We start from the raw sequence: 14,202 nt of genomic DNA, 5'->3' as shown, positions 1-14,202 counted from the left end.
GTTATCAGAAAAATGATTGTACAACAATTTTTCGAGCGACAAGGAAGAATTTGTGGATGACCCCTTATAAAATTCTGTATAACTGAAAGCCTTTATCATAAATTTATAAACAAACCTCCTTTTTGCATTAAAATTATTAATACCCTATGTGTTTTTTTTTATCTGAAAGCAAAATTATATAACTCAATTCGAATAAATTAAATACTTCCTAAAATTTTAAGACTTTTATATTTGCAGAAGGTATTCAGTTGACAGCTTATCAAAGGCTTGGGACGATTCATATACCCAGATCTGTCATGCCGAGGCGAAGCGGTAGCGATCTTGGCGAAGTTCCTAGGGTAGATTCTACACCTACTGAATCATTGTCAGTTCCCAAGGAATCTACACTGAAGTGAGAAGTCAATTAATATTTTTTTAACATTAAAAACCATTAGAAAATATATTTTCAAGGTATTTTCAGATTTTATTCGAATTTTTTATTAATATTTTACTTGGCACGTTTTATGGACATTTTTGTCACATAAATGTATTAAATTATTTCATTTTTATAAAGAAATTTTATTTTAAAGCTTCAACGGTAAGAAAAATGTAACATTTATGTGAAACTGAGATAAATTTATAGATCTATAAAAAAAACCAGGGTCGCCGCTGGACCGGAAAACAGTACATTTTTTTACAGGGAATTTTACAAATTTTTTGAAGAAAAATTTGTCCACGTTCGATTTTAACAGTTTTTAAATAATTAGTGGAATTGTTATGTTTTTAATTATGCTATTATTTAACTTGAAATGCGTAATTCCATTCTTTTTTAGTTTAAATATTTTCCATTTAAAATATTTATTTCTAAGTTTACATGTTTAATTTAAAGAATTCTTAAATGCTTTTTTAAAGACTTGAACAAATAAGAAATAAAAGCCTTTGCTGTTGAAAATTTTTGATAAAAAACATTTTTATTTAATAAATAAATTTTTTTTTTATTTATCTGTATTTTAAGTTATAAAAAGTCTTAGTCATTAAACAAATGTGAACGTGTGACTGAAAGTTTATAAACTATTTTCATCTTAAAAATAACTTCATAATAATTTATTCTTAATTAGTGGATTTTATTAAATTAAAAATAATTTTTTAGCCTAAAATATTCCATTTTTAACCCATTCAATTTGAAATTTTTAATTAAAAAAAAAAGATTAATTATTGAATATTTAGCAATATTTGAATTTTTATTCAAGGCAAGTAAATTGAAACCAAATATTTAAAAGTAAAGAATCTTTAACTGCATTGTTTGGCCTTTGAGCCTTTAATTTTTGAACGTTACAATTTTAATTGTTGTATTTGAAAAATTCTTAATTTGTGAGTGAAAATTTTTAGTTTTGATGTATAATTTACAAATAAACATTTGTAGAAAAAATTTGAGTAATTTTAAGAGATATTTAGGAGTTTTAAAAAGATTAAAAATTATCATGCAAATTTTAGAAAGTTTTCTTAATAATAATAATAAATAAATAAAAATAATAAATGTTCAATTTTTATTTATACATCCAACTTGTGAATAACTTTTCTCAAATTTGCAGGATTTTCTGAACATTGTAGAAAAAATTCAATTTATTTTGACAGATATTTAGAAGTTTTGAAAAAATTTCCAAAATAATTTTAAATTTAAAACAACGTCTAGATTTCTCAAGATTTTGAAATAAAATTTTGAAGCTTTGCAAGGATGTTTAAATTATTTGAAACGAAAATAATTGAATTTCTAATTTAAAAAGTGTTCAATTAAAATTTGTTCAGTTTTTTCATATTTGATGTTCCTAGCGTAAAATGTTTTAAAATTATATAATTTTGAAAATTTTATAGTTCATTAATTGATTTTTTTATTTAGAGTATTGAAAATGATAACGTGGATTTATATTATTTTATATTGAAAAATGTTAGTACCTTTAATTTTACACGCGTAAATTATTGAGCATTTGAATGCAAAATTTTGTAATCAAAAACTTTTAAATTTCAATTTTAAAAATTCAAAATTTAACAGTTTCACTTTGAGTGCTTTCATTTAAAGCTCAGTTTTTATTACCTCAAGTGGAAAATTTGGTAGCTTTAGTGTTCCACTTTGTAAATTTCATTGACCGTGAAAAATGTTTGCGAACCGGGAAAAAACTGGGAAATGACCAGGAATTTATTTCGTCGAAATAACCCTATTATTTTAAATATTGAAAATGTTTTCATATTTTAATCGCGTTTATTAAACACATATTTTTCGCAGCTATGCCAACATCACAAATTTGTTAAGTATATATTTTTAAAAAGTGGAACTTTTATATGGTTGAGGGAATATGCAATTCCTTTTTTAATATTGTTTTTTTTTAAATGTATTTGGACTAATTTTTGCTATTTGGACTTTATGTTATGTTTCTTGAATTCGCAAAATTAAATTGTTTATTTCAAATTGCTGGAGACCTTAGTTAACTTAATTTATTATTATTTAAGATAGTATTTAAATAATCTACATTCCTCGTAAACCGGAAGTTTGCAGACTTTTGATTTTAAACGGAGAAAAGGAATGACCGAAATGTAGAGAAATGGAAGACTTAAATTATATTATTTTCATAATGAAATTATAATGTTTTTATAATAAACTATATAAATTTTAAATAAAAATATTTAAAAAAGTCAATATTAATATAAAATTAATTTTATTTATTAAAAATATTATTATTATTATTTTTCTATATGATCAAGTTTTTATAGGAGAAGTTCAGGCGGTCACGCGACAGTTACCCGAAGTCACAGCAGTCTGTATGGATTGTCGAGACCGAGTCGAGACGAAGGAGTCGTCGCGAGACCCCTAAATCGCACATCATCACATGGCCACCTCAGTTTTGAAGAAATGTGCAAAGCAAATGAGGCCAAGTCGCAAGTTTGGTCGGAAAGTGTCCTCGCGCCGAATGAAAATTACGATGGACAAGGAGTTGAGTTGTTATCACAACGAGAATTTACGAGATTAAAACCTCTGCTTTGGCTTGAATTGACTGCTGTATATGACAAGTACAATGTCCCACTCACCAAGAGAAAACCCAACAAGCGTAGAAGAAAAGGTACGATTTTTCCTTGTCTAAATTTTTGTTTAGATCCGGTATTTATTTTCAGACCTCGGACTCACTTCTCACTATTTACACTACTTTACACTTTTTTTGAGCGATGACACTATTATGCTATTATTTCGTAAAAAATGATACTGAAGACACTATTTTCTAACAATTTATTATTTATTTATAATTTAATGACTATTTATTTAATTTTACTTGAAAAAATATTTTTCCCCTTCTTCGCACGTTACATTTTTAACCAAATAGTTGAATTTTCAAACAAGAAGATGAATTTTCTACGAGAAAAGATAAATTTTTAAACAAAATAGATAACTTATTAACCAAATGAATTTTCCACAAAAAAGATTTGTTTTCAAGTGAATGGTTTGAATAATGGTTTTATTTAATTAATTTTAATTTTTTTTTTCATTTCTAAAATTTCTTTGCTCAATAGTTTAAGTTTTTAATTAAGAAGGACCATTTTCTTTTACCAAAAATGAAACAGTTACATTTTCTTTTAATATAAATCATTTTCAATAAAAAAAATAATTTTCTATTTTAAATTTGTACCAAATAGTTGAATTTTGTAGAAACTTGTTGAATCTTACAGCCAAAAAGCCGAATTTTCCACAACACAGTTGCATTTTCAATCCGAAAATATAAATTTTTAACAAAAAAATTAATTTTCAACCAAAAACTAAGTTTCAACTAAGCAGATGAATTTTCAACAAAATGAATTTTCAACAGTATCATCTTTCAACCAAGTCGCAACATTTTCAACTAGAAAAGATCAATTTTCAAATAAAAATACAAAATTATATCAAAAATAGAATGGTTACATTTTCAGTTAAAAAATTATTTTTCATCAGAACTCTAATTTTCTAAAAAAAACGCTTTAATTTTGTACCAAAGTTTTAAATTTTCAAGCAGGAATTTTCAACCAATCAGTTGAATTTTGAACAAAATAGTTAAATTTGTAATTAAAATTATGAATGTTGAATTCAAAAAATTAATTTTTAAGATTTTTTCAACCAAAAATATTTCAACAGTAAAAGAATTTTATTAAAAATCAAAAATAGTTAGATTGAACGAGTAAAAACGAATTTTCAAGAAAGAACTTAAATTCTCATCTAAATTATTTTTAACCAAAAAGTCGTATTTTCAAAAAAAAAAAACAAACAAACAAACAAATTTTCTGCCATAAAAGTCGAATTTTCATCTAAATGTATAAATTTTAAATCAACTAGTTGAATTTTCCACCCAGGATATTAATTTTCAACTAAATAGTTTAAATAATTGTTGTGATGCTAATCCAAATTTTGTTTAATTAATTTTTAGTTTACATGTTTTTTATTCCTAAAATTTCATAACTTCATAGTTTAATTTTTTATCTGAAAAATACAATTTTTTTTACCAAAGATGAAGAAGTTAAGATTTTTTTAAAGAGAATTATTTCTCAATTAAAAATAAAAATTATGCAAACCAATTTAAGTTTGTACAGTCATCACAGAGTGTCACCTATTCAAATTTTGTCACCTATTTTCAATTTTGTCACCTTTTGTCACCTATTTTAGGAATTTGTCACCTTTTTCTCCTATTTTGGGGTTTCTCATATTTTTTCACCTTTTTTTAGTTGAAAAAGTACAATTTTATTTAAAATTACAACTTGCAAACCAAACACAGTTTTTATTACACTTTCCTAATCGACGAATCTTGAACCAAATGATCGAAATTTCAAACAAAAAAATTAAAATTCAACCAGGAAAAGTTGCATTTTTAATCATAATCTTAAATTTTTAATTTTAAAATATGAATATTTTACAAGCCAGTTTAATTTTGAAGCAAGGAAGACGAATTTTAACTAAAAACTATGACTTTTCTATCAAATGAGGATTTTTATACCAAAAGGATTGATTTTCTATCCAAAAATACAAGTGTTTAATAAATCAGTTGAAATTTTGATTAAAAATGTTTACTTTTTAAGGAAATAGTTGAATTTAGACTAATTATAAAATAAAAATATTATTTTTTTTTCAAATAAAAATAATTAGCTTTCAATAAAAAAGGATCAATTTTTAACCAAATAAGATGACTTTTAAACAAAACAGTTAAATTTTCAACCAAATAGTAGAATTTTTAATCAAGAGATGAATTTTTAGCCAAAAGGTGATATTTTTTTGTCGAGTAGTTGAATTTTCCACCCAGAAAGACCATTCTTAAAGTATAAGAGAATTTTCAATCCAAAAAGTATCAATATTCGACAAAAAATATGACTTTAAAAAATAGTTGAATTCAGATTAATTCTGAAAAAAATGTAATACTTTTTTTTGTTTTGTTTTTGATAAAAAGAACTAAATTTCAATCGAAACAGATTTTTTCAACTCAGAGGTTAATTTTAAACAAAAAAAGGTGTCTTTTTAAGAACCTAGTTCAATTTTCAGTAAACTAAAAAAACTTTCAAACAACTTGTAGAAATTTGAACTAAACACCAAAAATATAATAGTAGACTTCTTAATAAAAATCATTAACTTTCAAATATAAAAGGTTAATTTTTTAACAACTAAAAAAAAGATTTTTCTACCAAAAGATAAATTTTCAACAAAAAATATCAATTTTTTATAAAAGTATAAATTTTCGACCAAAAATGTTAACTTTTTCAAAAAAATCGTTGAATTTTCACAAAAAGTATGTTTTTTAAGTAAAAGAGATTATTTATTAAACAAAAGTACAATAATAGACTTTTCAAATAAAAAGAATTAATTTTCAATAAAAAAAAGATGAATTTTCAACCAAGAAATATGAATTTTCAATACAAAAAAATGAATTTTCTGCCAAACAATATAATTTTTCGTCCAAAAACGATTACTTTTTAACAAAAGACTTTAATTTTCAATAAAATAGTTAAATCTTTAACTAAATAATAGAATTTGTTACCAAGAAGTAGAATTTTGAACCAAAAAAATTATTCATTAAAAATTCCACTCCTTGGTTGAAAGTTGAACGAATTTTTTTCAATTTCATTTTTTTTTTTCGTTGAGGATTCATAATTTTGGTTAAAAATTCGTTTTTTTTTGTTAGAAAATTAAATTAAAAATTCGTTTTGTTGTAAATTTTTTTTTAAAGCTACAAATTCAAATATTTTGTTTAAAAAAGTCAACTAATTAATTGTAAATTAACTCCTTTGTTATTTCATGTTCTTGTTTTGAAAATTAAATTGTTTGATAGACAATTAGGCCTTTTAGCTTGAAAATTCAACAAATTGGTATAAAATGAAATTGTTTTGTAGAACATTCATTTTTGTTTTTATAAAAAATTAATTCTCAATGAAAATTTATATACTCCATTTCTAATTAAAAATTCAACTTTTTTGGTTCAAAATTCAATAGTATGGTTAAAAAATTATATTTTTTGTTGAAAATCATCTCTTTTTTTTTGGTAAAAATCTAGTCATGTTGAAAATATATACTGTTTGGTCAATCTGACTGTTTTTTATTTTTTATTCAAGTTTTGTAGTGGAAATATCAACCATAAAAATTTTTGATAAACATTAATCATTTTTGTTGAAAATTGAAAAGCAAATTTTTTCTTGGTAGAAAATTCACTTTTTGATAGAAATTTCATCTCTTTTTGGTTAAAACTGCAACTTCTTAGTGAAAGATTTATCTATTTTGGTTGAGGATTAAACTGTTTTGTTCAAAATTAAAAAATTTGGTATAAAATTTAACTTTTTTGTAGAAAATTCGTTTTTATCGTTGTTGATTTAATTGAAAATTAATTTTTCTCAGTAGAAATTCATTTGCTTAATTTTTTTGTTAAAAATTGAACTTTTATGGTTTAAAAATGCAGTCCATTCATCTTTTTTATTGAAAAATCAACAATTTGATAACGGATTTAACTATGTTGTAAACAATTAAAGGGTGTTTGTAAAAAAAATAGTTTTTATTATTTTTAAATTGAAAATTAGTTCTCAGTGGAAATGTAAATACTCCATTTTCAGGATGGCCGTTTTAATCAAAGAAAAAAATTCTGGGCATCTCTCAGTTTACAACAAATTACAACTTGCTTGTTTTATTTAACATTTGCTTGTCACCTATTTTAGAAAAAAATGTCACCTATAATTGTGTGAAAATTTTTTGAATTTTACAACCAAAAAGCCGATTTTTCTATAAAATAGTTGCATTTCCAACATAAGAATATGAATTTAAAAAAAAATTTTCAACAATAAAAAAATAAAAAATCACTAATTTCCAACAAAAATGATGAGTTTTCAACCAAAAAACTTAAATTTCAGAAATTATTTCAACTTTGAAATAAGGAGTTTAATTTTTTTTTTGAAAAGATGAATTTTCAGCACAAAAGATTAATTTTACAACTAAATAGTTTAAACAATGGTTGTAATGATAGTTCAAATTTTATTTGATTAATTTTTAGTTTACATTTTTTTTTCATTTCTAAAATTGCTCAACTCAATAGTTGATTTCTTACACTAAAAAAAAACACCCATCTTCTTACCGAAAACGAAACAGTTAAATTTTTTCTTAAAAGAATTAATTTTCAATTTGAAAAAAAACGCATTTTTTACAAAACAGTTTAAGTTTGTTTCAAATATTTAAATTTTTTACAAATTTGTTAAATTTTACAGCTAGAATGGCGAATTGTCTATAAAGTAGTTGAATTTTCAACCCGAAAATATGAATTTTCAGTGAAAAAGTTAAAATTTAACCAAAGACAAAAAACTAATTCTAAACTGAAACGATGAATTTTGAACAAAATAGTTGAAACCTCATCTAAAATAGATTATTTTTAATAACAAAATTCCATTTTCTACCAACATTTTTAATTAAAAATACAAAATTAAATCAAAAATGGAAAAATCACATTTTCAGTAAAAAAAAATCAGTTAAAATTCGGTTAAAAAACCATCAAAACACTAATTTTCTACAAAACACTTTAATTTTGTACTCAATTGTTAAATTTTTAAGCCAAAAGAATGAATTTTCAACTAATCAGTTTAATTTGGAACAAAATAGTTAAATTTTAAATTCAAATTATGAATCTTGAACCAAACAAATGAACTTTTATGATTTTTTCAACCAAAAAGGTAACAGCTGATATTTTAACAACAAAAGAATTTTTTTAAAAGTAAAAAAAGGGTTGGATTTAACAAGTAAAAACAATTTTTCAACAAAATACTTAAATTCTTTAAAAAAAAGATTTTTTTCAAGAAAACGGTTGTATTTTTATAGCGAAGAAACAAATTTTCTTCCATAAAAAACAAATTTTCATCTAAATACATAAATTTGCTACCAAATAGTTGAAATTTCCACACAAAAAATTATGTTTCAATTAAATATTTTTTAGTTTAAACTTTTTTTTATTTTTTAAAATTGTTAACCTAATACTTGAATTATTTAACTGAAAAAGGCCAATTTTTATTCCAAAAATGAAGTATTAAGATTTAACTTTTAAAACAAAACAAAAATTAATTTTCTACAAAACAGTTTCAGTTTGTACCAAATAGTTGCATTTTGGACAAATTTGTTCAATTTTATAGCCAGAAAGGCGAATTTTCTGTAAAATAGTTAAATTCTCCTCCAAAATAGATTATTTTCAACAACAAAATTAAACTTTCTACCAAAAAGACGAATTTTCAACAGAATATATCAATTTTCAATTGAAAATATAAAATCTTTCAAACGATTTTATTTTTATAAAAAAAATGAATTTTCTACAAAACAGTTGAAGTGTGTACCAAATAATTGAATTTTGTACAGATTTGTTATATTGTCTATAAAGCCGTTGAATTTTTAACCTAAGAATATGAATTTTCAACAAAAAAATTACCTTCTAACCAAAAACAAACAAACAAAAAAAAAAAATTTTCAATTAAAATAATTAATTTTCAGCAAAAAATTATATTTTAGAAATTAGTTCAATTTTCAATTGAAATAGTTGAATTTTCTACCTAAAAAGATTTTAAAAAAATAGTTGAATCCTCATCCAAAATAGATTATTTTCAACAACAAAATTGCATTTTTTACACAAAAAGAATAATTTTCTACCAAAAATGACGAATTTTCAACATAATACATCAATTTTCAACCAAATTGTTGAATTTTCAACCAAACTGCATCTAATTTTCTACTAAACAATTTAATTTTGCATCGAATTGTTGAATTTTCAACCAATCAGTTGAATTTTGAACAAAATAGTTAAATTTATAACTAAAATTATGAATCTTTACCAAAACAAAATTTTAATTGCTTTAACCAAAAATGCAATAGCTGATATTTCTACAAAAAAGAATTTAATTAAAATTTAAAAAAAAGTTATATTTAGCGAGAAAAAATCAATTTTCAACTAAGTACTTGAATTTGGAACTAAAACAGATTACTTTCAACCAAATAGTTGAATTTTTAATCCAAGAATATAAATTTTCAAACAAAAAAATTGTTTTTAAACAAAAACAAAAACATTAATTTCTAACTAAAATTATTTAACGTGCAAAAAGAAATTTTAAACAAAATAAACAAAATTCTTATTTTTAAACCAAATTATTTAATTTTTTCTTTAGAAATAGTCAGGTTCCAGAAAAAGTTGAATTTTAATTTTAAAAAAGTTCATTTTCAACTGAAGCAGATGTTTTTTTAACCATACGGTTGCATTTTTAGCCAAAAAAGTTTCAATATTTGCAGAAATATATGAACTTTTAAACCACAAGAATTTATTTTCAACAAAATAGTTGAATTTCTTGTAATACTTTTAACATGAAATTTTTCACAAGCAGAACAAAACAGCAAATTTTCAACAAATAAAGATTTTTTACTCAAGGAAGAAATAAAGTTTTATCTAAATTGTGAAACCTTAAAGCCAAAAGATGAATTTTCTCTACAAAAATCGAATTTTAAAACAAAAAATATGACTTGAAAAAAAATTAAATTTTAAACCAAGAAAATTATTTTTTTTTTACCAAAAAAGGAGAATTTTTAACTAAAAAAATATCAATCTTAAAAAATGGAAAAGTTATATATTCAGTTAAAAAATTTATTTTAAACGGAAAAAAAGTTTTTCCACTAAATAGTTAAATTTTTAACCAAAGACATAAGCCTTCAATAAAGAAATAAATTGTTAATAACGTTGTTTATTTTTGAACAAAGTGTTTGAATTTTTGTTTAAAAAATATTAATTTTTAACCAAATATTTAAACTTCCAACCAAAAAGATGAATTTTCAATAAAAAATATAAATCATAAAAAAAATTTATTTCTTAAGAAAGTGATTCGACTGAATCTTTTAAACAAAATAGTTCAATACTTACGCAAAGAAGAATAATGTTGAAACAAAAATTTGATTTTTCATTAACAAAAGATGAAACTTCTACGAAAGCAGATGGATTTTTAAATCAAAAAGTTAAATTTATAAAAAAATGTTGAATTTCCTGTTAAAATTATTTAAGTTGACTTTTAACGATTAAAATATACATTTTTAAACAAGAAATAAGTTGTTACGAAAGAAATTGAATTTTCAATCCAAAAAGACGAATTTTTTTTACCAAAACGGATGGCTTTTTAACAAAATTGTAGAATTCGCTACTAAATAGTAGCATTTTTATCTTTAAACAAGAAACTTGTACTAAAGTTTCTAAAAAAATTGAATTTTCAATAAAAAAAGAAGAATTTTTTACCAAAAAGGATCACTTTTTAACAAAATTGTACTACTAGAACAGAGGATTTTTTATTATAAAAAATGTTTTAAAAAATAGTTAAATTCTCATTCAAAATATTCCAGTTGACTTTTCACAGTCGAAATATTAATTTTTTAACAAAAAATAAGTTTCTACGAAAAAAACTGAATTTTCAATTCAAAAAGACGAATTTTTGCAACCAAAAAGAATGAATTTAGCAAAATAAATTGTACTAAAAGAGAGGAATTTTTAATAAAATACGACAATATTTTCTTTTACAGTTGAACTTTTATCCAGAAAACTTTTCAGTGCATTTTTCAATACCAAAATATAAATTTCAAACTAAAAGTAAATTTTCTACGAAATGTCTAAATTTTCAACAAAACATTCGAATTTTTAACCAAAAAATATGACTTTTCGACAAAATTGTTTAATTTTCAACCAAACAGTTGCATTTTTATCCAAGGAAGATAAAATTTCTCTTAAAATAGATGAATTTTAAATTACAAACTTTTTTTCAATTTTGACAAATTGACAACTTGACCAATTTTATGCCACTTTTTACAAATTTGTCACACGATTTACATTATTTTTTTGAAATTTTTGAAGTGAATCCGAGGCGTGTATTTTAAATCAACAAGTTTTTATCTAGGAATTTGGTTTTGAATTTCAGCTGGTAATCTTTTTGGAGTTTCCTTGTCGACTTTACTGTTGCGGGACAACCAAGTGACGAGTGAGGAAAGTAATATTCCATTAGTTTTTCAAAAAATTCTATCGGAACTGACGAAACGGGGAGTTAGGGAAGAAGGCATTCTTCGCGTTGGTGGCCATAAACAAAAAGTGAGAATAATTTCCAATTTTATTCTCTCAGTCTGTCTCCCCTTTTTTTTAATCCCCTTTTTTCCGTAAATTTGAAAAATATCCCAAAACCTTTTATTTTTTTTTTATTTTAAAGTTTTAGACCCACAATTTAAGAATCATAAAATGAAATTTATAAAGCGTTGCAAGAAGATTTTGCACGAAAATAGGAGAATATATATTATTTTTGAAAATTAATGTAGGTATTAATATTAAATTCAAATTAAAGTAACTCAAATTCATGATAATTCAAGAAAAATATTTCATTTTCAATGAAATAGACGAATTTTCAACAAAAGTTATATTTTTGAATCTTCAAACAAAAAAATTAATTTTTAGAAAAGTAGTTCAACTTTTAACGAAGTAGTTGCATTTTATTGCAATTTAGTTGCAAATATTTGATATTTCAATCAAAACACATTTTAATTTTCAATAAAAAATAGTGAAATGTATAGAAAAAGATTTCAACTACATAGTTAATTTTTCATACGAATTATTGAATTTTCCAGTTGAAAAGACGTATTTTCGACAGAACACTTAAATTTTCAATAAAATAGTTGAACTTTCAATCACAAAAGGATGAACTTTTGGCAAAATTGTTGAATTTTCATGAAAATAACAATATTTTTAATCAAGTAATCAAATTTTTAACTAAAAAAGAAATTATTATCCACTAAACAGTTGCAATTTTAACAAAAGAAGATGAAATTTTTACCAAAGAAGATAGCATTTTTTAAACCCTGAAATAGATCTCTCATTCCAGAAAGAATGAAAATATCAAAAAAATTGTTAAACTTTGATCTAAATAGGTAAATTTTTAAATAAAGAAATTAACTTTTGACCAATAAAGATGATTTTTCAACGAAAAATGTAATAGTTGATATTCAAGCCCAAAAATATTCTAATTTTTAAATATAAAAAAAACAGCAGGGGATAGAAAAAATGAAAATTTTCAACGAAAATATTGATTTTTCACCAAACTTTTAAAGTTTTATGCCGAAAAGACAGATTTTGTGCAAAATAGTTGAGTCCAAATAATGGAATTTTCTACTAGAACAATTTTTAACCGAAAAAGACGAATTTTAAATAAACTAGTTTTATTTTTAAATAAAAAAGATGAATTCTCAACTAAACAGTCGCATTTTTAATCCAAAAATATGAAATTTGTACCAATGGAGCTGAATTTGCAGACCAAAATGAGAATTTTTCAACAAAATAGATGAATTTTTAACGAGAAATGTAGTAGTTGATATGTAAAACCAAACATATTTTTATTTTTATTAAAAAAGTGTTTAAATCAAAAAGACGTCTTTTCAACGAAATTCTTAATTTTTTACCAAAGTATTGAATTTTCATGTCAGAAAAACGAATTTTCTACACAGCAGTTGAATTTTCTACCAAGTAATGGATTTTTTAAAACAAAAACAGGCCAATTTGCAACAAAAAAGAACAAATTTTTCAACAAAGCAATTATATTTTTAACCAAAAAGGATGATTTTTTAATAAAATTAATTATTTTTTTACAAACTAATAAAATTTTTTACCAAAAAAGATGAATTCTCAACTAAACAGTGGCATTTTGAATCCGAAAAGATAACATTTTTACCAAAAAAGATGAATTTTCAAAACAAAACAAATTTTTTAAAACAAAATACTTGAATTTCTAATTAAAAAAAAAATTAATTGTCAGCGAAAAATGTAAGCCCAACAAGATTTTAAATTTAAATCAAAAACAGTTGAAGGAGTCGAAAAAGACGTCTTTTCAACGAAATTATTGAATTTTCAAGCCAAAAGGACGATTTTTTTTACAAAAGAGTTAAATTTTCATAAAGCAAGTTAATTTTCAACCGAATAAAGGAATTTTTTTACCATAATAGTTCAATGTGCAACATAAAAGACGAATATTAAACAAAATAGTGCATTTTCAACCCAAATTGATAAATTTTCAACAACAAAGATGAATTTCCAACTAATATGAACATTCTTTTGCCAAAAAAAGATTCTTCAGTTGTGAAATAAAAAAATGTTAAACAAATTGTTAAATTTTCAGGTCCGAAGGAATAATTTCCTACAAAAGACTGGAATTTTAAACTCGAAATGCTTGAATTTTAAATTAAAACGGATTATTTTCAACCAAACAGTTGCATTTTTATTCAACAAATAATTTTCCTTCAAACAAAGATTACTATTCTACCAAATTGTTGAAGTTTAAAGCCAAAAATACGAATTTTCTGTAAAAGAGTCGAATTTTTAATCCGAGAATATGAATTTTCAGCACAAAAGTTTATTCTTAACCAAAAACAAAACAATAACTATTTCCCAATTAAAATTATTATTATAATTTATTAATATTTGAAATAAAAAACAGATGGATTTAAAGTACAAAAACAAATTTTCAACAAAATGTTTGAATTTTTAACTAAAACGGATTATTTTCAACCAAACAGTTGCATTTTTATTAAAAAAATAATATTTCTTCCAACAAAGATTACTGTTTAAGTAAATACATAATTTTTCAACTAAATAGTTAAATTTTCTACCAAATTGTAGAAATTTTGAGCTCAAAATACGAATTTTC

At 22.8% G+C, this 14,202-nt stretch overlaps 1 protein-coding gene across 4 annotated transcripts in view; it reads left to right on the top strand.

The window, feature by feature from the left end:
- The window catches only part of LOC117175183 (rho GTPase-activating protein conundrum-like), a 59,425-nt gene that overhangs the window by 28,007 nt on the left and 17,216 nt on the right, over positions 1 to 14,202 (top strand). For all 4 annotated transcript variants that reach the window (XM_033364808.1, XM_033364806.1, XM_033364810.1 and 1 more), the window contains exons 6-8: positions 238 to 391; positions 2,746 to 3,092; positions 11,440 to 11,606. In XM_033364808.1, coding sequence (XP_033220699.1) covers positions 238 to 391; positions 2,746 to 3,092; positions 11,440 to 11,606 — 668 coding nt within the window. The remainder of the gene's footprint in view (positions 1 to 237; positions 392 to 2,745; positions 3,093 to 11,439; positions 11,607 to 14,202) is intronic.

This window comes from Belonocnema kinseyi, chromosome 6 (assembly GCF_010883055.1).
Source record: "Belonocnema kinseyi isolate 2016_QV_RU_SX_M_011 chromosome 6, B_treatae_v1, whole genome shotgun sequence".
In the NCBI taxonomy this organism is placed as follows: Eukaryota; Metazoa; Arthropoda; class Insecta; order Hymenoptera; family Cynipidae; genus Belonocnema; species Belonocnema kinseyi.
The sequence above is the reverse complement of the archived record's forward strand: the minus strand, read 5'-3'. Positions and strand labels throughout refer to the sequence as shown.